Here is a 25,702-nt window from a genome sequence, read left to right on the forward strand (position 1 = left end):
TAATTGGGGACTTCAATCCCAGCTAACAATTTATGGGGAACCATAGTTTTTGGTTTCGGGAACGTTAGTTTTTGGTTCCCAAACGTTCCCCGAAGTTAGTTTTTGAGTAAGTTTTGAGCTATTTGGCAAGGCCATATCAGACAGATAGACATACAAGACAGTCTTAAACTCTGCACTCTTAAAACAAATGTGTTGAAAACAACACATCTCTGTGTCCAGATAGGGACAACACAGTTTGTGTTTCCTTTTTTTATTTGTTACACAATATGTGTTGAAAACAACACAACTTGCGTTGAAAACATAACACTCTGTGTCCAGATAGGAACAACACATTCATTTTAAGAGTGATACTTGACATCTACTTAGAAGGCTTGCTGTTGGGGATCTTTTCGTTATTCTCAATGCTCGATCCTTGCAGGGTTCCCTTGCTCAAAAAGAGGTTAGAAAGCTGCAACAAACTATTTCATCACCAACCTATATAGTATAGCCTACTGACACTTAAACCACTCAGTGAAAGCAATAAATAGCCTACTCTGGACTGATATGCCAGTGTAAACTATATGACAAATAATGCATCCAATACAATAGCATGAGGACCTATAATCGCTCAAAATGATTAGTTTATGTCTCAAAGATAAACAATTAAATTACTCAAACATGGACAACAAAAAATGGCAGCTGACTCTGGGAAAATTCAACCGTGCACTACATCCCTAAATCAGTTAATGAGCTTATCTAGGCATGAAAGGACCAGATTCAGTTCCTTTTCTCTGTCTGTTCATACAAAATGCCAGTGCCACCAAAATGAAGGTCTTGTCTCATGGTTAACCAAGACAGACATACTTAGTCATGTTGTCAGATCCTGAGAGTATAGTCCTTGTCTTTTCTAATTTTATGGAAAAAGAAGTAGATTGACCCAAATGACCCCATACAGTATGATTTAGGTGAGCTACACCAGGCGCGTAACTGAAGCGTTCCGTTCGCGACGTGTAAAATCTATTTTAGATGAATGGTCTATTTTTTTCGAACGTACGCCCCACTGTCACGTCTGGTGTAGCTACTTCCATTGATTATAATGGAAGCTAATTGTTGCAGCAGACGCAACGCGAACGGAACGCTTCAGTTACGCGCCTAGTGTAGCTCAGCCCTAAGTCTTTTTGTAAAACCCCTCTCCTTTTCTAAAATAAGATGTCCATGATGCTGGGACTATAGAACCCTTGGTAGGCTACATAAAGTACTTAGTGCATTTCATTAGCTCTGTACCTGTACTCTGCTAAATTACAATAAAGTTTAATCTAATCTATTCTAATCTAAAGACAATAAAGATGATGAGGACGATCGAAGTTATTGACATGGTATACAGGCCAAACAATGAAATGGTGAGAAATACTTGCTTTATTGTCATTGGCATATGAAAGTGTAGTCTGACCATAAAAAAAAACATCTTAAGCTCTAAAGCTCTTCTTAGAACCTTAACTGCTGCAGTTTTGAAGCATTAAAGTTTCTACAAAAATCTCTACAAAAAGTGGGTTTTTGGTATAACCTTCAAGTTTTCTAAATGAAACTTTTAAAACTTAAAAAACATTTTTCACAATCCTATTACACAAGGGTACACTATACAAATTCAAAGGCCTTTTATTCAAAGTGGTATAATAAAAAAGAAACATAAATTCTTTTGGTCAGACATGGTAATTCATGGTTTTCATGTTGGCATAAACACATATAAGGCCTAGATTTATGGACTGTATACCATGATTTACAAACACTACTAATCAGTCACACACCGCTGAAGATGCTCTCAGTTGTGTAGCTTGCTCATGCAAGCTCAAACATCAGCAATACACATACATGCAAAACAAAACAGACCTGTCTTAAGTTATACATGGAAAAAAGCCAGAGTTAAAATCACTCATAAACATAAAATGAAATTAAACAATGAAATGTTAATGTCACAAACAGCAGACAATTACACAAACAATATACCTACACTGAAAGAATGACATCAAGCAGCATCTTGACATCACACAAGACAGAAAAAATACAGTGTCACTTAGACGACAGGCTGTTAAAGGGGAAACTGTTATGAACACACAAACAATTGTGAGTGAGTCAGTGTATAAAGAGCCTATCACATTGCACGCAGTATGCGCTATGAAATGCATTATTGTCAATGGCTTGCGCGCGCAAGAGCTGGCCTGCCGGCGCGCTGTAAGTCATAGGTATTTTGCCCTGAGCCCGGCGGCAAGCACAACAAAAATCTTTGAGACGTTACCACAACCAAGAGCAACCTAGTGGCGAGCGCAGCACATATCGTGTACAATGTGATAGGCCCTTATGTGTACACGTATCTGAGTGTAACTGGAGAAGATACAGAAGGGGAAAAGACTGTGAGTAAAATGAGATTTATTTGTATAAGAAATCACAGAACCACTATGATCTACCAGGACTGTGGCAACATCCATTCTATACAACTTAACTGTTACGCATTACATTTTATGTTGATATTGTTTTGCATTCATTATGAGAATACAATCCAGTAGAATAGAACGTATGTCAACATGCTCTGTGTAAGTACAGTAGATCGATGTTCCTGTTTTGTGTCTGTGTTTTGCTGTGCTTGTATGAGTCTTTATATGTAAGCGTGTGTGGGTCACAGGTCTTCCCCAGGTTGGTACTGGGGCTCAGTGGCAGTGAAGTAGTCTTCTAGGAATCCCTGAAGGTATTCGAAGGTGTGCCTCTCGTCCGCGTCCTTCTTCCAGCACTGCAGCATCAGCTCATGCAGGGAGGCGGGGCAGCCAGGGGGGGAGGGCATCCTGTAACCACGGTCCACCTGCTCCAGCACCTCCCTATTATTCATGCCTACACACACACACACACATACACACACAGAGACACAGACAAACACACACACACACACACACACACACACACACACACAGAGACACAGAGACACACACACACACAGACACACACACACACACAGAGAGACACACACACACACACAGAGACACACACACACACAGACACACACACACACACACACACACACACACACACACACACACACACACACACACACACACACACATACAAACAGAGAGAGAGAGAGACACACCCACACCCACACACACACACACACACACACACACACACACACACACATATACACAGAGAGAGAGAGACAGAGAGAGAGAGAGAGACACACACACACACACACACACACACACACAGAGAGAAAGACACACACACAAAAGCAGGTATGCATTCAGGTATGCAAAAGGGATGCAAGTACACACATCCAAACAGACATAATATACATCCTACATTGTTGAGGTACGGGTGTTTATTCTATTTAAACAAACAAAAAAACACAGCACAAATCACTATCACACAATATTAACACTATCAACAATATTAACACAATATTAACACTATCAACTATCACTTCAATATTGATTAGAACTGTTTTCTGACTGTAGTATATCTGTATGGAATTAAGCATTTAAAACCAAATGTAGAAACAATTTCCCTAATGTCATGTGTTATTTTAAAAGCAATTAAAGGCCTGATTAAAGGCCCTTTGAATAAACATATACACACCTGGGTATGGAACACGGCCCTTGGTGATGAGCTCAGTGAGCAAGATGCCAAAAGACCAGACATCGGATTTGATGGTAAATTTCCCAAAGAGAGCCGCCTCTGGTGCTGTCCACTTGATGGGGAATTTTGCTCCTGCATCACAGTGCCATAGTCTTACTTGGGCTCTTACAACCAACCACATGACCACTAACTCCATTAACAGGGAAGCCAATGACTACAATCATTTGCCATCCAAATTAGGCTTTGAAAGGCCAGTACTAACCTAAGCCACTGGAGTACACAAAATGGAGTTCTAATAGAACTGGAAGAAGTTGCCATTCCAAAGGTTGCCATTAAGTGTGTTCTACATTCTGTCGGCACATTATTGTGAGTTTCTGAACTTTACAGTTCACATCATCATGAACCTATTAAATGTATGGACTTGTGCTTGTACTTTTACTTGTTTTGCTTTATTTTCCATGTGCATCAATATAAAGTGAGAACCAAATATATATCTTACCCTGTCTGGCTGTGTACTCATTGTCCTCAATGAGTCGTGCCAGTCCAAAATCTGCAATTTTACACACTAGGTTGTCTCCAACCAGGATGTTGGCCGCACGCAAGTCTCTATGGATATAGTTCATCCTCTCAATATACGCCATGCCTGCTGCAATCTGAACACAAAAACACACACTCATTACAACTTCAATATTACAGTTGTTCAGTCAATTTCAATGTCTTTGCTAAAACAGATTCTCAAAATACCTGCAAACTTCTACAAGTTTTTTTAAATAAAAAGAGCAAACAAGTTTTTGCACTTTGTTTCATGATTTATTTTGTGAAAGAATTTCATTCAGATACGAGACATGTTGTGTTGGTGGTAACTAACTAAGGCTATACCTGTGCTGCCATGTCTACCAGCTGAGGAAGTTTCAGATTTCGGCCCTCTCCATCTTTCAGGAAATCAAGCAAACTCCCTAAAAGCACCACACAAACAAACTGCAAGTTCACAACTGTGAATCACTTATTTAATAGAAGTGTACGTGTACACGTCTGCTTGCATTGCCATCTATGTGTGATGAATTTACAATGTATGTGTGAGTGAGTGTCACATAAGTAAATACACAGTGAGTTTACCTTGACTCATAAATTCAGTGATGATGTAGATGGGCTCCTCAGAGACCACAGCATAGAGCTGCACCAGCTTATCATGGCGGAGCCTCTTCATGATCTGAGCCTCGTCCAGGAAGGCCTCAGGGGACATGGTGCCCGGCTTCAGTGTCTTTACAGCCACTTTCGTCGTGCCATTCCACATACCTATCACAAACGCATGCGGCACACACACACAGACACACACACACACAAGTACACGCACATACCGATACACAAACACACATAAGCACACATATAAATACACACAAATATGACAACAGGAAAAGGATGTTTTAAAAAGAATAGTTAGAAAAATACTTGTTAAACACTTGTATCATATGGCTAGCAACTAAGTAAGAGTTATCATGATATATGATGAGAGTGATATGATTATTTGTGTTAGTGAGATATTGGAGATATGAGATTAGAGTTCTTATATGCATGCCATGCAAACAGGGCAACATCTTTAAAATGTTTCTCACATGCTCATGCAAAAATAAGGGGGGGAAATCAGCAATCAAAATTATGCAAATTTGTGCAGAAAAAACTCAGAGACTGGGAAATACCTCAAGGAATGATGAGAGAATTATGCTGACAAAAATGCTGGAAATAGCAATAAAAATATCTCCGAATTATTATCCCCTAACAGGCTCACAATACTATTAACTAACACATCTGTAGATAATTAACACTGACGCAAGCGGCCGTAACAATAAAAAAAAAAACTATGACTGAGATATTTAGTGTAGCTAATGAACTAGATACAGCTGTAAATGCTGGGGCATGAGCTTCAGCTGAGTGCAGGTGGAGATGGCGAGGCCTGAATTTCTCACCCATCCAAACATCACCAAAGCATCCCGCGCCCAATTTGCGATTGAGCTTCAGCGTGTCCCGGGGGATCTCCCAAGCATCTCGCCCTAAACCCATAGTCTGCGGTGTGGAGTTAGGACAGGGAATGGTGAGGTAATAACACAGACCATCATTACTACCTGAGAGAGACCAGGGAAGGGATGAAGACATGGGAGAGGGGTTAAGTGTGGAATGAAATGTTAGAAACATGCAGTGATGAGGAAGGCAAGAAACGTCAACTCCTTAAGGCCCTCAGTCTGCCTGCCTACCACTTTGAGCTTGTCTCTAAACACTGTCTGACATCCAGGACTGAGGGCTTTAGGTCTTTGGAGTCTCTTTCCCTCCATACAGACTAGTGCTCCCCAGAAGAATGTGTCTCTGGGAATGTGGTTCCAGCAGAAACACATTTCTCTCTGACTGGTTCCTACCCATCCACACTTCTCCAAATTGTCCATTCCCCAGCTTCTTCATAAGCTGGAGTGACTCGCGTGGGATCTCCCATACATCTTTAGTCTTCACTGAAAGGTCAGCCAGCTTAGGCATGCCCCGCCTACAGCTGCCCATCAGACGACAGCACAGCCCTGCAGCTCGTTCTGAGAGCAGCGGTTGGAACGCAACGGCAGTCAACGAGTGAGAGGGTTGAGAGACAAAGACAACAGATATAAACATGAACTTCATACACAACTTTGTACTCATGTCAATTATTGAGCACATGTAAAAAAAGAAATATAACGTTTCAGACAGAAATAATAAAGACAGACAGAAATGTTCATAATTTCATTTTCACACTTTCAAAACCATATCTGCTTTTTAAAAACTTCACAGTGTGCTTTACCAACATCCCAACAGTTAAGCTTTTATGCAGAATGTGCTACAACACTTCAGACCTCACAAAAGTGTGAAAGCTCATGTTCCCTTGACTACAACAAATGCTTTCATACCAAAACTACTGTGTAACTCATGCAATGAACTACCAGTAAAACTATTGGCGCAATGAAAAGTCCATACACTTTTTTGTCGCATCCTAAATTTTTGCATAGAAAAGTGTTTCATTACAAAAAATAGAAAGTACTACACCTCTTTACAGTATATGGGCACTATTATGAAGGTCTAAAGCGCATGGTCAGTAGTCAAAAGCTTATTCAAATTTGGTAGGATGTCCAGTCCACATTGGGAGTGTTTTTGTTATCAACCGTCGGGCGCATGGCGCAACAAGGTGTTCCTAGGTTTCTTAATCAGTCATGGGTGTGTTTGGGGCGTAACATCATTTAGCCAATGAGAATGACATCTATCATTCCCTTTAACAGCGTGAAGCGCGTCGTCAAAGAATGCATCGGCATTTTGACAGTCAGCGGCGCATTTGAAGGAGTCTGCTTGCAAGACCATATGGAACGTATTAACGAAGGATACGTATTAACATTTGGAGTTGATCACAGTAAACCCACTACAGCTAACTAGACTACACTAAGTATCCATAGTTTGGTTCACATAGTCTTTTGACGTAAAGAATGTTCATTTATTTTTAAAATGTGACCGCACTGTGATCACCACACTGACATGGCTCGCTCTGTAGTTGTGTGTGCTGAATAGTTTGTGTAGATCTAGTTCATCTCTGTGCATGCTTTTTGAAAATGTGTTTTTGTAAGACTATGGGCACTAATTGGAATGATTGGCAAAGTGCAAAGTCTACTTAAGCTAATTTAATAACTAGCCAAAATTAATTTGCTAATTTAACACCATGGGCAAGACCTTTACAGCAAGCATTAATGAACTAGCTCAATGCTCCCACAAAACACATGATAGCTATAGTTCATGCATGAGAACTTTGCTTTGTTGATAAACTTTGCACTTTGCCTTCTATTTAAATGAGCGTGTGTGTGTGTGTGTGTGTGTGTGTGTGTGTGTGTGTGTGTGTGTGTGTGTGTGTGTGTGTGTGTGAGTGTGTGAGTCTGCGCATAGTGTGTGAGTCTGTGTGTAGTGTGTGTGAGAATGTCTGCGTTGGTCTCACCTGTATAATGCTCTACAAGCTGCTGAACTGTGTCAAACTGTGTACGTGTTGTGATGTAATATCCACCATTGTCCAGTTTTCTAATCTTATAGTGCTTGACATGATCTCCCTTTCCATCGTCCCAGTCACGGATGGACAGTGAGTATGCTCCTGAGAGAGAGAGAGAGCGACAGAAAGAGAGATTGGAAACAAACCTGAACTGTGTGTGTGTGTGTGTGTGTGTGTGTGTGTCTGTGTGTGTCTGTGTGTGTGTGTTGTGTGTGTGTGTGTGTGTGTGTGTGTGTGTGTGTGTGTGTGTGTGAGTGAGGTAGGTAATGGTATGGTCCCTAATCGGTTTGAATCTTTTGGTAATACCTATCCAGCATGGCAAAAATAAAACCTGAAAATCCTGAAAGTGTTTAGAGTAGAGGAAAGAGGACCTTAGTCCTACCTTTTGTGGTCTCACTTTCACGTATGAGAAAAGTTCCTCTTGGGTTATTGGCACTAAGCAACTGGCGCTCTGCATCCTTACGACCCATCTTGCCAAAATACCATCTACAAGAAAGCATCCATAAAATTGTCAACAAACAAAAATGTCAATAAACAAAAAATAAAAAAATCTCCATTTGAGAAAAGTGTCATACAGTAAACATTAAACACATGAGTCCAACTACAAATACCAAATACTATTTTTATTCTGAGAAAAAGAAGGATTTAAAACTTAACCGGTTTTATGCTGGGCAAATTCAAAATTTGAACTTGTATGTTGCTAAATGTTTGTGTGGGCATTTCTTACTCTTCTGCTTGTATAGAGTCCACTGGAGCGACATAGTTGCTTGGAATGTACCCAGAATTCCCTGTGTCCAAAGAACGGGCCTCCCACCAGTCACCTTCGCTGGAGGAAGAAACACAAAATAATATATAAATATAATATAGTATACAATATATAAATATAATATGAACCATTACCACACAGTGTTTGCCAGTTTATTAGGAGCACTGAGCTAAAACTAATGCAATCTAACACATCAGTCCTGCCCTAGATCCTAGCTTCATGAAGATTACAATATTCAGTATTTTGCAAGCTACTTCTCTTGAACTGTTTAATACTACTAAGCTTCACATTATAACACTTATGAAGGGTGATTTATTGCAGCTCTGTTGTATTAATGAAGGCATTCATTTTTGTTATAAACTGGAAACTGAGTGTACACTATACTATAATATACACATGTACTGTTCATATACAGATATGTACATTCAGGCCACTTTGCTACAAACATCTTTATTATTATTAGGTAGGATCACCCTGGCCCTAAGAAATGTTCCAGAAATATTCTGTGGAGGTTTTGTTATGTGTAGACAAGGCAGTATCATGCATCAGATATGATGGCTGTAAATCTATAAATTCACAACTTAGTAGTGGTGGGATGCATATATAGGTACACTGAACTCACTCACTGTGATGTTAGTGGAACTAGTTTGAGATACTGAAATAACGTTACTTAAAAGTAACTCACGTGTTGTTAATAATATGGAATTTCTCTCCTTTGAGAAATGAGAGATCGTCCTCGGTTCGGGCTTCATAGTCATAGAGTGCTATGAAGAGAGTCACACCCCCACCTGCACACACAGACACACAGACACAGACACAGACACAGACACAGACACACACACACACACACACACACACACACACACACACACACACATACACACACACATAAAAAAGCTAAGGAACAGTGTGAAGACCTGCACACACAGTATGCAGAATTGATAAGTCCAAGTGCAACACACACACACACACACACACACACACACACACACAAACAAACACACACCTGTGATGGCAGTGCCGCGCTGCGGGCACATGCTGCTGGGGAAACCTGTTCCAGGGCTGATGGGCTGTGTAGAGCCCATGGGGAAGTTGTTGAAGTTGGGGATGAGCTCTGCCCCTTTGTTCTGGGTTGGATCGGGGGAGTAATGGGGCTTGGGGCCCACCCCTCCACTGCTTGGGTCGCATGGTGATGGGTCCACTACTTTTTCCTTCCGCTGCTTACAGTATGCACAGCCCATTACTATAGAAACACACAATACAGTATGCCCAGCCCATTACTATAGAAACACACAATACAGCATGCACAGCCCGTTACTATAGAAACACACAATACAGTATGCACAGCCCGTTACTATAGAAACACACAATACAGTATGCACAGCCCATTACTATGGAAACACACAATACAGTATGCCCAGCCCGTTACTATAGAAACACACAATACAGTATGCACAGCCCGTTACTATAGAAACACACAATACAGTATGCACAGCCCATTACTATGGAAACACACAAAATAGTCAATGCAGGAATCCAGACAGTTAAAGCTGGTAAAAGCTGTATGTTTCTGTTGCCAGGCGCGCCTGCAGGTGTACGTCCGTATGCACTGTGCGTACCATTACTCAACAACGAGAGGAAATGTACCTTGTGTGTGTATATTCACACCATATTGGCCTACCATACCTTTCCAACTATGCACAGTATCCCATTAGTTGCATGCCATCAGGCTATTTACAATTTTTTATTAAGTAAAGTTAAGTGAACACTTATCAAAATTAACGCGCACACAAGTTTGAGCAGAAGAGAATATGCACGCAGGCACGCATAGGCTACTTGTTTTCTTTTACTCGGCTTTCTATATGGTTATCAGCACACAATGTTGAGCTAATTCACTAACTCAATACTCATCATGGATATCACAAGTTTAAACAACGAAAACAGAAAGGATGGAGGCAACAAAGCTAGAGGAGCTATTCAAGATGGGCAAGAACAAGGTTGGCTAAGCAATTGGTGTGCTTGTCAGAACGACTGCATTACAGCTGTTTAAAGCCAGACGTTACAGTAGCTATAACACAACTAAAGGTAGCTTTAGCCTGTATAGGGATGTATAAAGTTGCCCAAATGAATAGGTAATTGTAGACGTTGTTGCATTATTGCATGTGGATGTTGTTATGCTATGTATGCACGAACCTAAAGGAAAAATACTGTCCACGCGTGAACGGTTTTTCGGTGATGGGGTGTGCGTACCATAGCATTAATTCCTGCAGACGCCCCTGTCTGTTGCTGTATCTGAGTGTCTATTTATCTATGAGTGTTTGGTCATTCAGACATCATGAATGCTGAACTTCCTATACCTAAGACTACATATTCTCCAACAATTGGTTCACATGAGTCAAGGTATGAAAAACTATGGTAGTCCTGAAGAAAGTTGCATCAAACTAAAGGTCATAAGAGGCCGTGTATGGCATTCTAACCTTAATTATTGTGGTCATCTGCCCTTCCACGTCCTGAGACACAGCTAAAGAGACAGAAATATAGAAAGGGAGAGAGGATAAGGGTCAGGCATGTATAAATGATGTTGTAACAGAGATATTAAGCTGTGGCATGGAAATGGAGGATTTACAAGAATGTTAGCGATGTACAAAGCAAAACAGACAAGGAGATGGAGATGTATTAATTAATGATTATAATGACCTACAGTTAAAAGGAAACTCTCACTCTAACTCTTTCTGTCTATCCATCTCCCTGATTCTTTTTTTCTCTCTCTCTCTCTCTCTCTCTCTCAGACACAGTCACACATGGAATCACATTTCATTAGAAAATAATATATACCCATATCATGTTCAGATTAGTGCTCTTCTTCATCAAATTCATCCATTCATTCATTCAACCTTTATTTTTGGAGGTTCATTGAGGATAATCCTCATTTTAAGTGAAGCCAAATACATTTCACTGTTTAAATTAATTGAAGTAAACAAAGAGGTTCAACATCACACCTCAACAATGACCAACTGTGTTAAAGACAAAAACAACATAACAGCTTTGTCACCAGACTGTCAACAGGTGTTCCTATGACTGGGTGGAGCGCAAAGGCAGGAGAATGTCTTCCTCACACCCTGAAACGAATTGTGTCATACCATGTTCAAACACTAGAAGGCAGCTATCACTCATAAAGTGTAGTACACATCACCCACATTTTGGAAAACAGAAAGAAAGATTAATGAAGTAAAGAAACAGAAGTTAACAGCTAGAAGAGGAAGGTATTAGTGAAACAATAGGCTATGGCTCAACATTGTTCCTAAATTCACTGAACAAACAAACCTAACAGACAACTTCCAATTTTGGTGGACCGCCAGCTGTTGATAACACCTAGAATAACTGGATATATATGTCACACCTGACTCTGTGCAATATTGACCACCGAGCACGGGTGAATCTCTTGCGTATAATCATGTACTCTGTGTCAAAGAACTGACTAAACAAAAAGATGGACTGAGAACCTACAAAGGACACTGGGTGTGAAAGACGAGTTTACAGTTATGTTGACCACCAGTCTATCACCAGGCTCTACCACCACACTTTCCCACCACACATTGCATTTACACTAGGAGTGCTATTAGCCACAGTGATTATGCTACCATACATGTAAACTTTTATGGATTAAAAGTGTGAAGTAAGTATAAGTATATATACTGTTTTGATCCCGTGAGGGAAATTTGGTCTCTGCATTTATCCCAATCCGTGAATTAGTGAAACACACTCAGCACACAGTGAACACACAGTGAGGTGAAACACACACTAATCCCGGCGCAGTGAGCTGCCTGCTACAACAGCGGCGCTCGGGGAGCAGTGAGGGGTTAGGTGCCTTGCTCAAGGGCACTTCAGCCGTGGCCTATGGGTGGGTTTCGAACCGGCAACCCTCCGGTTACAAGTCCGAAGTGCTAACCAGTAGGCCATGGCTGCCCCCACGTCTGCCCCAAGTCTGCACTTCTGTAAGTCTTCTGCAACATAAATTTCCTACTGTATTGTTTTAAGTTCCTCAAGGCTTCCCCTAAAAGGGAAAGGCTCCTGGATTAGCCCTAGGGTCACTTGAGGCTCTCCTAATTCTATATGAAAATCTTATGGAACAGAATCTTGTTTCATATTGCATTGTGTGCTTTTCGTTTGGGGAGAATGATGATGCATGAACACAGGGACACACACCAAGAATGAGTGTGTTTGTGTGCTGAATGTTCTGAATGCTTGTGTTTCATGGGCAGCTTTGGAACAAAACTCATACACACTGTCAGCAGTGATGCCCCTACCCCCACCACACACACACACACACACCATCTACTGACAACAAATAAAATATGTATCCATTTTATCCAATTTATCCATTATGTATACAGCAGATTGTACAGATTTCTCCAGGAGGTTATCCATGTGGATATCCGAAAGGGGTTTACATGTATGCGATACTTTCACAATATTTTGGCCAATGATACATTATTATGGATAGTCTGTATGAGACTGTATATATTTTCTGATACTGCAAGTATTATGATTCAATTCTATGATTTAAATCTGTGATACACTGAGATTCACTTACATTATTAAAGGTTGTATCAGCGATTGCAGGTAACGTCACTCATGTTGATGTTCAAACAAAACAGAGAGCTAGCTCGCTACTCCCTCCCCCTCCCTCCCATACAATTGAAACTCTCCTAAACGCGCATCTCGTCGGTTTTTGGTTGGAACACTTTATTATGACCGCCGCGCAGCGAAGCGTCATATAGGTTTAGTCAGATTTTTTTTTTTTTTTCTTTTTCGCATGTCCAAATTTCCCTCAAGGATTCCTGGGACACTGTAAGACCGGGGTACACGAAACTTGGTGGGCATGTAACCCCACATGGATAGCATGGAACCTCCTGTTTCCGTTTTGATCTGTAGCCCCCCCGCTGGACTGGACCTGCCGAAAGGAGGGTAGGGCAGACACAGTTTTCTGTGAATATCTCGAGAACCGTAGGGTTTAGGAGGACCATTTTTTTTTGTATGTTGATCTCAAAGGGCCATGTCAACCCATTCCATAACCACTCATTTCATGTATAGCGCCACCTAGTTAAACACACAAAAAAGTAAAAATGAGGTGTTGTAATCGCAGGTATCTGTGACCTAACATAGTCAAAACTTCACGAAATTGGAAGTGTAGGATCATTATTACACCCTCTGAATGCAAGCCAAGTTTCGTGGAATTCCGTTCATGGGGGGCCACACAATAAATTAATTTATGTTACTATACACCAACTGGCCTGTAGGTGGCCGGAGACAGTTTTCTGTGAATATCTCGAGAACCGTAGGGCCTAGGAGGTCCACCTTTTTTTGTATGTTGGTCTTAAGGGGGCATGTCAACCTATCCCATTACCACTTATTTCATGTATAGCGCCACCTAGTTAAAAATTAAAAAGCAAAACATTAGGTGTTTTTATCACAATATCTCTGGCTGACATGGTCAAAACTGCACAAAATTGAAAGTGTAGGATCACTATGACATCCTCCTAATGCATGCCAAGTTTCGTGGACTTTCGTTCATGGGGGGCCTTACAATAAAATAATTTATGTGTACATTTAGTGACAGTACACCAACAAGGATTCCCGGGGTACACGAAACCTGGTGGGCATGTAACCCCACATAGATAGCATGGAACCATCGCTTTTCGTTTTGATCTGTAGCCCTCCCGCTGGACTGGACCCCCCGAAAGGAGGGTAGGGCAGACACAGTTTTCTGTGAATATCTTGAGAACCGTAGGGCCTAGGATGACCAATATTTTGCGTATGTTTGCCTCCAGGGGTCATGTAAACCCATTCCATATGCACACATGTGCATAAACAGATACACTGCCTTTTATACATTCACAGTAATCCTCATGTATGACACATACTCACACAGTAGACATATATACGCATGCATGCACATGCACACACACAGGCACATAAACAGGCAAACACACACATGCACGCACACACACCCACACCCACACACACATAAACATAAACATGTACACGCACACATGCACACAATTCAAGAATTTCTCAGAATTATGAACAGGCAAGATTGGGGTGGGGTTGTATAAAATGTATATTACATGTGAAATCTATGAACTAATCATGTTTTGGTACTTGTTGTCTAGCAGACACCAGTGAGAATTGAGTGTGCATAATGCAATTCAGTGAGACAGTTAGAATCATATATGCCTTTCAGCATGACTTATTTTTGTGGAAAACATGTGCTGGACTGGGCGGCGGTCATATTTTGTACCGCTCTGCGGTACATCTAGTTTTGCCTTTGAGTGGTTGCTAACACTTGTTGGTAGCTATTGTTTATGTGTACAGATCTCGGAGCCTAGGCTGCCTACAGAGACACGTTTTTTGACAGCCTGCTTATGGGGCAGGCAGCTAGTGGATCGTTAGGAAAGATTAGATGAATGTGTTCATTTATGTTTGGGCCTTTTTTGGGTCTGAAATCGCTGATACAACCTTTAAATCATAACATTAGGAAGTCATTAGGAAATCAACACACTCTGACTCTGAACCTCCAAAACTTAAGTAACTGGTGTTTACACAGGACTATTGAATGATGCCAGCACTGATGCAATATTTTGAAATCTGCATATTGAGCAATTATCATTAATGTGACAGTTTATGAAGCATTGCTTTTGCCCTGGGGATGGGATTTATCCATTTGGGTTCCAGGAGACCCTTTTAACATAATGTCTCATCTCTCTAATAATATCTGCACGTACAGACACAGACGAGTCTAGCATCAAGAGTCTAGTCTAGAGTGTTGAAAGGAAATGATGTTCTTATACTTGAACTCACATGACATCGGCCATAACTGTCTCCTCGTGATCTTTGCTGAGTCCAATAGAGTACAACTGAGCCCACTCTTAGTTTCACTTTTTGAGCACCCTGACCTTTATATTTCGTTTGAAGCCGTTATTATTATTGATCTCTGTCTCTTCCTGTCTCCTGTACCACGTACCACACAAACTGATGCATTTCAATGTCATTCCCACTAAATTCCAGACTATGTAGCTGCAAGTTTGTCTGCATAAACAGTATTACAATATTGCATTTTGGGTCAGCCATAATTCTATTTCTGCAAATGACCCCAAAACACCATTTGTATCATTGTATCAAACCACATACACAACCGCGGACACCACCTCCCACTCACCCATCCACCCCACACACACACACACACACAGGAGACACAGAGAGAGAGCGAGAGAGAGAGAGAGAGAGAAATACACCACGCATTTCCCGCTCTCTGTTGTCCAGTCTCTATCTCTCCCTGCATCAGCACAGCTACAGGAAATCAGCTCTGCCAGCTTCCTGTCCACCCCTGAAAAGACTCCCCCCTCTTTTCCTGTTAGGCGAGGACACAGTCCAGCTGCATTGTGCTGACCAACTCCCCCCCCCCCACACACACACACACACAGAGACACACACACACACATACTGTATACACACACATACAGAGAGAGAGAGAGAGAGAGAAAGAGAGAGAGAAAGATAGACAAACATAAACACACTCAGGCATACACATTGATGTATATGTACCTGTCTCCTCTTCAGTATAATCTTATCTCTAACTGGTTATCTCTCTCTCTCCTACTTCTGTCCACCACTTTGTTTTTTTCTCTGGTTGACAGTGAACCCCTTATAAAACAAAAGGGGAAACTATAAACACACACTCAAAACCCTCTCTTGTCTGTCACACACACACACACACACACACACACACACACACACACACACACACACACACACACACACACACACACACACACACACACACACTTGTTCATCTTAAATAACATGCTGAAACTTCTTCACTTTACGTGGGAGGTTCACTGACTTATGGTCAAGCAGAAGCAGCTTACCAAAGGCCTTTGAACTGAAGGCCAAACTACTGATGGACAGCAGCACAACTTTCAAGATCTTCAATGAGGAAGTTTCACAGGCTACTTTTGAACACTTGTGACAGTTTAAATGTGCTACGAAAAGCATCTCCCTGATTGCAACAATATTAATGTTATTGTTTTGCAAATAACTGAAAAGTGAATACAATAGCTCAATCAATCCAACAGTGTCATTAAAACGATCATATCTTGAACTAAACATTGTGTGTGTGTCTGTCTGTGTGTCTGTGTGTATGTGGAGACTTTTCAGTGGTTGTAGATGAAAATAAAGAATGATGAGTCTATTTACCAGTTTAGACTTCCTCTCTGTCAAACCACAGCAGTGTGACAACTAAGAGAGAGAATACATACACGAATGCAAAACAAGCTATAAAGCACTTCCACACACAAGAGCTGAGACTGTAGGGCCCGCCCTTTTCCTACCCAATCTTCCATAGATAAGGAACTCCCAGGAGGAAAGCAACACAGGACACCGAATACAGCAGCTCCAGCTTCCAAACATGCTATCACAAACACACCCACCCACATACACACAAACACAAACACAATCACACAAACACACATTCACACACACACACACACACACACACACACACACACACACACACACACACACACACACACACACACAGGCTTTCCTTCCTATTTGACAAACCAATTTGATGAAATGTGTCACTAGTTAAAGCTAATCTCTATTTTGCCTAAATAGTTGCTAGGTTGTTTTGTACAGTATGTGATACATTCATGAAGGAAGTGTTGGAAGTGTGCTGTCTCCACCTTAGTTGTCTGGCAGTTCACACACTCTTCAATACTCTCTCTCTCTCTCTCTCTCCATCCTTTCTCATTTTCCATCCTTTACCAGGAAACTGCCAACAGGAAGAGAAGTGTGTGTGGCTCTGAAGTGATAGGATACTGAGAGAGCCGACACACTAACATCCTCTTGCTCACACAGTCTCGCACATCTGCGTTCAACTTGCCAAACATTTTTCCTTCATTTATACAGTCCTGCCAAAGACTACTATTTTGTGATTCAAAATGTCTAAAAGTTTAAACAAGGAATCAAAATTATAAGGAAGAAATTTACTTGGGAATTAGCGCCAGGTATAATATTATGTATTTGGATGTCAATTTACTATTCTTTACAATTTCACTTTCCAGTTCACCCTGTAATATAATAGCCGGCGTTCTATACATTATCCCTTACATAAATCGTTACATTTCTCGTTGCTGTGCTTTTATTTTATGAAATCTTGTCAGATAATAGTAACCGTTTTAGAAAAGCAATAAGCCACTCGAGTCCATAGGTTACACTGATTTTACAACAGCTAAACAGCTACAACAGCTCCACTTGCGCGTCGTGCCTAACAACGCCCCTTAACAAAAAAAAAGGTGAATTAATTTGTCAACGTTTCGTGGCTTCTGTTGAGAAACAAATAGCTTGCCACACCAATTGCAAGAGCTTGAAAGTGTCACATGTTGCATATCAACATATTACTTTCACTCCTACTTTCTGCAGTCAATTGTAAGATACTGTATATCTGACCTCCGAACGTTATCTGGTTCTCATGTCTCTGACTTTAGAGTTCCTTCAGAATGATATCATGCATTCTTTTTTATTTTATTAATAAAAACTCATGACAAAAGAGAAATGAAGCATTAGTTATGATCACTACAAAGACCAATAATAAAACATGTTATTATTGAAGAGTAAACACTAATCATTTAATTAACCCTTGTAAGGTTTTTGTTAATATTTTTGTTACACAGCCAATGTTCCCGGGTCTGGCCCACTTTATTAGGCTTTTAAATCAATACAGCCAGGACTTTAGCTCAATTACCAATAATATAGACATCATCTATGGTTCATATTTGCCATTCACCCCTATGAAATCAGATTTATGATCAAATTTTGTTTTTTTGTAAGAAAATTAGGAAATTCCATTATAAAAGGTAAAAATAATAGAAACAAGATTTTTGATCATTATTGGTGATTATTTCTTAGAACTTAATCAGAGCAGGTGAAAGTGCTTGAAATGTAACAATTTTGTAACTTTGTGTGGGAATAGCAGGTGCAGAATTTCCACACACAGACACCTACACTCAAGACATGCACACATACGGACGCACAGACAGACACACAGAGACACACACACACACAGCAGGCCCAGTTAGGAAGAGGACACAGTTAAGGAACATAGCACCTACAATTATTACATTCGGGTCTAGTAGACCTAAACACCTCCTATGTAATGGTTATGTGTTGGGAGGGGGGTGGTGTGTACCATATGTAGTCATGGAAAATAAGTTATTTTTCTATGTTCTTCAGTTCGAGTTTGAGCTAGGAAAAATAATAAATAGCATATTTCTTCTCTTAGCAAACATTGAAAACGGGTCCCACAGACCTGAACACCTTATGAGGGTTAAAAAACATTAGGTAAACATTATGTTGTGTTTGATTTGGCAACTTAAACTTTATTTTATTTTAACATGTATTTAAAATTCTTTAGCTATTTGAAGAAACGTTTTAATTGGTTATTTAACTTAATCAACTTTAAATATATTAGCTGAACTTTCACAACATTGTTATCATTACAATACAAACTCCTTTGAGAATCCTTGAATGCTTGAATAGGCTGCTCTCCTTTTTAAAGAATTAAAATCCAAGACTCTCACAGAACAATTTTATACTAGATTTAAACATCCTCTAGTAGGAAGCTTCTATACACAAATCTTGCCCCCGCAGCATGACAAAGCCAGAAATATCGATACAAGCAAGACAGTTTATTCCTCACTGCTCCATTAGAGCTCCTAAATATTTGCAATATATCCCATTCTGTTGGAAAAATGGTTCTACTCAATTCTGCTGCCTTACTTGCCTGGCTAGCGCCACCACTTCTCAATGAGACGTGGTCTGGGAACCAAACGTTAATTTTCTCGTATTTGAAAAAAATGCCCAGATCCGTTTATTGGGTGCCACGGATGTCTATCAAATGCGTCTGTGCATAGCTCATCATCGTCTTGCTTTCCCCCTTGTTCTGTGATTGGTCCCCTATCTCAGGCAAAAATTTGCTCCATGGTCTCTAGGCTGCCTTAGCAGCGTGAATCAAATCGCGCGCAAGGCAGCATGGGAACACCCAGGCTACTGCCTTACATGGTATCATGCTCATAAAATACTGCCACTAATTGTGAGTGTTTTATTCTAGTGAGTGTTTTATTTGTTTTAGAGTTTCAGCTATAAGCAAAACAATTTTGTCCACAAATATTTTGATAGAAAGAATATGTTGCGGTCAAAACTGTGTAACAAACGATAAATGAACATATCTATATGTGGAAATTCTTGTCATATCTAATCAAAATAGATATTTTAATATTCAAAGATTTTTTCATTGTTTTATTTATTGTTTAAACTGTGATTTGTTAGGTCCGCTTCATATACGTATACATTGGAATACACATCCGTTTCTCTTTGGGCACAGGAAGAGATGAATACAACTGTAACCCAACTAATGTCTTTGGTTAAATATTTAAATTACACTATATTTAAAATAGTGATCAGTGCTATAATGTCCTAATAAAGTCCTGACAAAATTATTACTACACTGCGGGTGTCACGCATGCGGAACAATTAGTGCCCCCACCTCCCCCCAGCATTCTAAATCAATTGTATGCACCATATTACTATGTAGCACAGTAATATTATACACCATTTGAAAGCTTGGACTCTTGGGAATCCATATATGACAACCTTTTTCATGTATATTCTGTATAGCGCTTTAGATTTTCAGATTAATCTTACTATGTCTCAATTAAATTTGATCAAAAATGCCCTCCTCCCCCTTTGGTTCTTCCCTACTTTCTAGCTGCAGTGTATATCCCATAGCAATAAGTAGATGCAGCATATTGGGTATTGAAATATTCACAGAAATCCCTAGAAATTGAACATTCATGTTGTTTTATCCAATATCAGTTGTGCAGATGTATACTGTAGTCCCATTTTATTCACATCCATTGAACCAACAAGGAAAATGCAAAAGTAGAGACTTTTGTGTAATCATTCCATATTTTGTGTAGTCATTCTATATCAGAACCCCTGAAATACATTCCCAAATAGTCTACAAGAAACCTCAAAGTGTTACCTTTCATTTGATACCATGATTATGCTTCTACATAAGGTTTCCACACAGGTTTCCACATAGTAGGCCTTTTATCGTCAGTATGCATTTTGGGTAACCAAAAGTCCTGGGGAGTTTCCATAGGGCATTTTACAAAACGCATGAGCATACCTTGGCAAATAATGTCTAAAGTACTCATATTTTATTCTATATTGATCTACTTTGAGATACAGATTCACAAGACCTGGTAGTGGGCCTCAGTTGTGTTTCCAAGACAAAATAAATGACCAAGAGGGCAGAATGTGGTCATTTCCAGAGATGTACAAAACTGCCTAAACTCATCTAAAAAACTATCAATCTACCCTTTGCCACTCTCTGACAGTTCATCCCACACTCAATCTATTGGTATCAAAATAATCTACAAGGCCTCTGCTTTCAAAAGATGTCAAGCATGTCAAAGTATGTGGAAACAGGGCCATTGTTAGGCGGTGTGCAATTTCGAGCAAAAACTCAAAATAGGGGGGTAAGTGTAAAGATTTAAAAGTCTAGGTGAGCAAATTTGAGATTGCCTTTTCAGTAAACTAGGTGACTACAATCCTTTTCTGTTTACTGCCCCACATTCATTTTATCTGGCAATGTAGCACTTTATAGTCTAATGATAAAAAACGCAGTGCTTGGACAGGCTTTGTGCTGTAAAGGGTAAATGTTGAGGGGATAGATGAATGTCAAAGAGGCGGGGGTGATCTAAATTATCAGCTACATAAAGTGCAGGTGACCCGGTGCTCATTGCATTGCTGTAAAGCTTCACTCACCACTCACATACTACATTCATACGTTCACTCTCCCCTTAAGTTGTAATTCTGATCATTGTGCAATGTCAAAATCCGTGTGCGTACACAGTTATGTACATTGTCATCCTTTACCTACCAAGATACCAATAGAACAGAGAGAGAGAGAGAGAGTGTGTATGTGTGTGTGTGTGTGTGTGTGTGTGTGTGTGTGTGTGTGTGTGTGTGTGTGTGTGTGTGTGAGAGTGTGTGTGTGTGAGAGAGAGAGAGAGGGAGAGAGAGACAGAGAGAGAACAATGGGAAAACACATCTTGGGAATAGGAAGTTAGGTGTCTGAGGCAGAAACTTCCTTTCAACAAATGATGTCAATTTCCTCTTCAGAGAGTGAGAGTAACGGGGAGTAAGGTCAAGAGAGAAGGGGGTGAAAGGAGAGAAAAAGAGAGAACGGGAAGAATGGGAATAAGAGTTTTTTCTTTAAAAGTATGTCTTAAATTACAAAAGAAAATCTGCCTACGTTTTTACAGTTTTTCAATTAGACCGTTAAGTTATAGTGTTAACCTCGCACTTGAACAAAGTGCTAAATTAGAATGCGATGCCAGTCTGCTGCCAGAGGAAAGTATCAGGGTCAGAACCAATCAGGGACAGCGCAAGGTCTTTGCAGAAAGGGTGTCATTTCTAGGAAGTCTAGAGCCTCCCAGAGGTCTACAGATCTGCAAAGGCTCTCCGGTCAAGAACAGCTTTATTACAGACACACTATACTTGGTGTAGTGATGTGCATGTTACAGTAATTTCCTGTGTATTAGCCGCATTGTGTATAAGCCGCAGGACAGTGTTTTATGTAAGTTAAAAGAAACAAAACTATATTACCGGTAATACTATATTATCTGCCCCCGTGTATTAACCTCATAGCTGAAGAAATTTTGCAAAATCAATGTATAAGCCGCGGCTAATAGTTGGGAAATTACGGTAGTGCATACATCATGAGCAATCATGGAAAATGAACTAGACCTGCTAGAAATAATAAATTCGGCTCTACATATACAATTGTGTGTACTGTATGTGGTGGACACCCTATACAAAATAGTGGGCTTCTTATTGGGATGCATTAAGCAACTTAAGCAAATCTCATTCAGACAAAAGAACATAAGTTGTACTTTACCTGTTAGCTTTGACAACAGCTTTTATTTCCTTTGATTTGGAGAGAACAATGCCAGCACAGTTCACATCCACCAATAGGCCTATTTATGAAATTCTTAATCCACAGCATGGCTAAACTGTCAGCCCAGTACATATTATCATATGACATTATTTGCGTCATTCTTTGTGTATTTGTAATCATGTTAACAACTTGTCGAGATGGTTTGTGACACATTCAACAATAATTATTTTGCAGTGTAAATGCAACTGTGTCCTAATGCGTCCCTGATGAAGAGACTACTACAGTAGTGTAAGTGATGTATAGGCACTAATGAAATCAACACACGTAATCAGCAATGTCTCTGGCTGTACACTTTGGACACAGCCATAAAAATGCTGAGGTGTCTCAGCTGTCCACAATATGATTTGATCATCCAAGATGCATCTTAAAACCAAGAGGGTCATAAGGGTTCTGATAGAGTCACTGTGAACAAGCGTGACTTACTGCCCTTTCAGCTTGGCACCCAAGGCAATCGCCTGCTTTGCCTCCTCTGCCCCTGGGGCAGAAAGTGGGTGAGGAGAAAACATAACACTACACACACACACACACACACACACACACACACACTGAGATAGACCTGCACCAATGTGACCACAATCTGGAGCCCTGATTGAATGACTGATACTCATTACTGTTGAGTTCTTTCCTGACTTCTCTTAAACACGAGCGTATGAAGTTGCACAATGTTGCACACTGAGCATGCATGAATTAAATCCTATAGCAGTTAACTGGTGCATTTGTTCTATCCTGCAGAAAGTGTGATAGGCTACAGTGTAAATGTCTGTCTCAGATCAAGTTAAACCAAATTAAACAAAGCCGTTTATAAAGTGAGAAAACTTGACTCAGACCGAGTAAGCACAGTTGGTCATATTCTTTGGGCTTTGTAGATGTTTGCAAACATGGACATGCAGGACTTTATGCTCACTTCATGTTTCTCTAAACTACAACTGCTACATCAATCATTGGTGTATGTTACTGTGACTGATCTGAGTTTTGGTTTACACATCAAGACACATTACGCTGCTATGAACTTGTGTTCTCAGTACTTCTTTCATGAAGTACATTATTTCAGCATGAATAGGAGTTGTTGCATTCTTTGAGGAGGCCTTATAACACAGTAAAGGTTCGGTCAAATAGATAAGAAATAAAGTTGCCATGAATACAGCGAATATCAGCAGAAGCAGTCGCCAAGGCCAAGCACTTTCAGGACATATGAATGCCAAGTCATCTGACAACTTTGCACCTCTCTGTCTAAACAAGTGTTAACAGCATCTTCAACCACTCACCATTTTCTGACATAACTTGTTACAGAAGAGACACCACACTATGGCTCAATGTGCTTAGGGTATTGAATAACATCAGTATATCATCTATACACCAACTATACCAATGAGACTAAACTATTCAACAATCGATAACTAAAAAATTAATACAAAATGCCAATTCTCTCTCATGTGTACCATAAACACACACAACCCACACTCACCACACCCACTTCCTCCTCAATAGGGGTAAAGCCAGGAAGTGACCTTGTGAAAAAAATTGAAGTGCCACACACAGACTGTCATTACTCTCTCCCCCACATAATCTTTTTTCATTCTATACTTCATCCAGTCGGTATAGCTCACAAATTTATATGACAACAAGGATTACAACCAAATGTACACGCATACACACAAGCGAGAGTACCCATACACTCATACACATGAAATACATATACGCAAGACCAGCACGTATAACAGTTCACTGCAAAATAAAACCACTGTATTACACACACACGAACACACATACACACATACAGAGACACTGCAAGAGAGAGAGAGAGAGAGAGAGAGAGAGACTAAGTCCCCCAAACCACATCAAACATGTATGGCCTGACATACTGAGCAAACTGGGTCTTTCAAAAACACCTGTTTTTGGTGGCAGCATATAAAATATGACCTTTAAAATCTCGTGTGTTAATTACATCCTAATTCAAGCATGCCAGCCACATTTACTCTAAGAGATGTATTAGCAAGATCAGTTATCCCTGACAGTATAACAGGGATCTCCAAAACATGAAACACTCTTACTGTATCTCTCTATTGCACATTTATCCCTCTCTCACTCTCAGACACACACACACACACATACACACACACTCACTCTCTCTCTCTCTCTTAAAATCTCGTGTGTTAATTACATCTCTAAATTCACAGCATGCCATACACATTTACTCTCTCGGGAGAGACACACACACACATAAATACACAAGATCAGTCAATATCCCTGACAATATAACAGACACACACACAAAAACATGAAACACTAATATGTAAATATGGCTCTCGCTCGTGCGTCGCTCTCAGAAACACACACACACATACATAAATATCGGGACGCGCTCTCTCTCTCACTCTCAGACATAAATACATACACACACACACTAACTCTCTCTCGGGACTCACTCTCACACACACACACATACATACACACTCATCTCTCTCTCTCTCACTCTCAGACACACACACACATACATACACACACACTCACTCTCTCTCTCTCTCTCTCTCTCTCCCCCTCTCGCTCTCTCTCTCTCTCTCGCACACACACACACACACACACACACACACACACACAAACACAGTAGGCTAACTCACCTGTTCACCGTTCCAAGCGACTGGGACCGGCTCCAGTGAAGACCAGCGCTTGAGACGGCCAGGGAAAGCGACAGAGTTTCGTTTCTGACGTGTGGGAAGCGACCGTAGCCTACTTGCTATGCCCGGAAGGGTTGAATTCTGCGCGCAACATAGGCCCTCCCCTCACAACTTCCCCTTGTCAACATTAGCGCTGAAGGGGACACCGAACTACAGCCAATGAAGTGAAATGGAAATTAAATCGAAGTATTACACTATTATCTGATTGCACGTATACTCTTAAAATGGTTTTGGTCTTAACAGACCCACACAATGTGAATCGTCAGAATTTCACATATTACTGACACAAGAAAAATCGAGGCTTCTCGCCAAGTGCAAGTGATCGGTCTAATCAGGCTTGAACCTACCTCCACAAATAAAATTAGTACAGGCTTAAGTGAAGTGAATGATCAGCAGCAATGAACATGTGCAGCTTAACGTAGGTCCACAGGAAGTTCATACTAACCTCAAACTGACTCACATCCATATTAATTGTTGTCACCATGTGTCTCTCTTCAGTGGCACAATGCCCACTGTCCTTGAGCTGGCACGTGCAGACC

General features: G+C 40.5%; 1 protein-coding gene across 3 annotated transcripts; it reads right to left on the reverse strand.

Annotated features, from left to right (window-relative positions):
- Positions 1-1,377: 1,377 nt before the first annotated feature.
- yrk (Yes-related kinase) lies at positions 1,378-25,494 on the reverse strand. 3 transcript variants are annotated; one of them, XM_048229597.1, is made up of 13 exons: positions 25,107-25,494; positions 10,880-10,923; positions 9,409-9,645; positions 9,088-9,190; positions 8,364-8,462; positions 8,019-8,122; positions 7,589-7,738; positions 5,565-5,720; positions 4,717-4,896; positions 4,480-4,556; positions 4,100-4,253; positions 3,601-3,732; positions 1,378-2,859 (listed from the first exon to the last, which is right to left on the reverse strand). In XM_048229597.1, the coding sequence occupies exons 3-13, from the start codon at positions 9,641-9,643 to the stop codon at positions 2,651-2,653; spliced, it is 1,599 nt and encodes a 532-aa protein (XP_048085554.1). In that variant the 5' UTR covers positions 9,644-9,645; positions 10,880-10,923; positions 25,107-25,494; the 3' UTR covers positions 1,378-2,650. The 3 variants fall into 3 exon arrangements, with proteins under 3 accessions (XP_048085554.1, XP_048085552.1, XP_048085553.1); XM_048229595.1 differs by lacking the exon at positions 5,565-5,720 and adding an exon at positions 6,009-6,173 and having other exon boundaries at positions 25,107-25,492; XM_048229596.1 differs by lacking the exons at positions 5,565-5,720; positions 10,880-10,923 and adding an exon at positions 6,009-6,173 and having other exon boundaries at positions 25,107-25,492.
- Positions 25,495-25,702: the final 208 nt, after the last annotated feature.

This window comes from Alosa alosa, chromosome 20, assembly GCF_017589495.1.
Source record: "Alosa alosa isolate M-15738 ecotype Scorff River chromosome 20, AALO_Geno_1.1, whole genome shotgun sequence".
Classification (NCBI taxonomy): Eukaryota; Metazoa; Chordata; class Actinopteri; order Clupeiformes; family Clupeidae; genus Alosa; species Alosa alosa.

What these genes read in the sequence shown, in the direction of transcription:
- yrk (XM_048229596.1), bottom strand. Translation starts at nt 9,643, where the DNA reads ATGGGCTGTGCATACTGTAAGCAGCGGAAGGAAAAAGTAGTGGACCCA. An exon ending in GACTCTATACAAGCAGAAGA is followed by an intron (nt 8,123 to 8,363) that starts GTAAGAAATGCC and finishes GCTTTCTTGTAG; the next exon opens with ATGGTATTTTGGCAAGATGG. An exon ending in GCTTGTAGAGCATTATACAG is followed by an intron (nt 6,174 to 7,588) that starts GTGAGACCAACG and finishes CGCTGCTCTCAG; the next exon opens with AACGAGCTGCAGGGCTGTGC.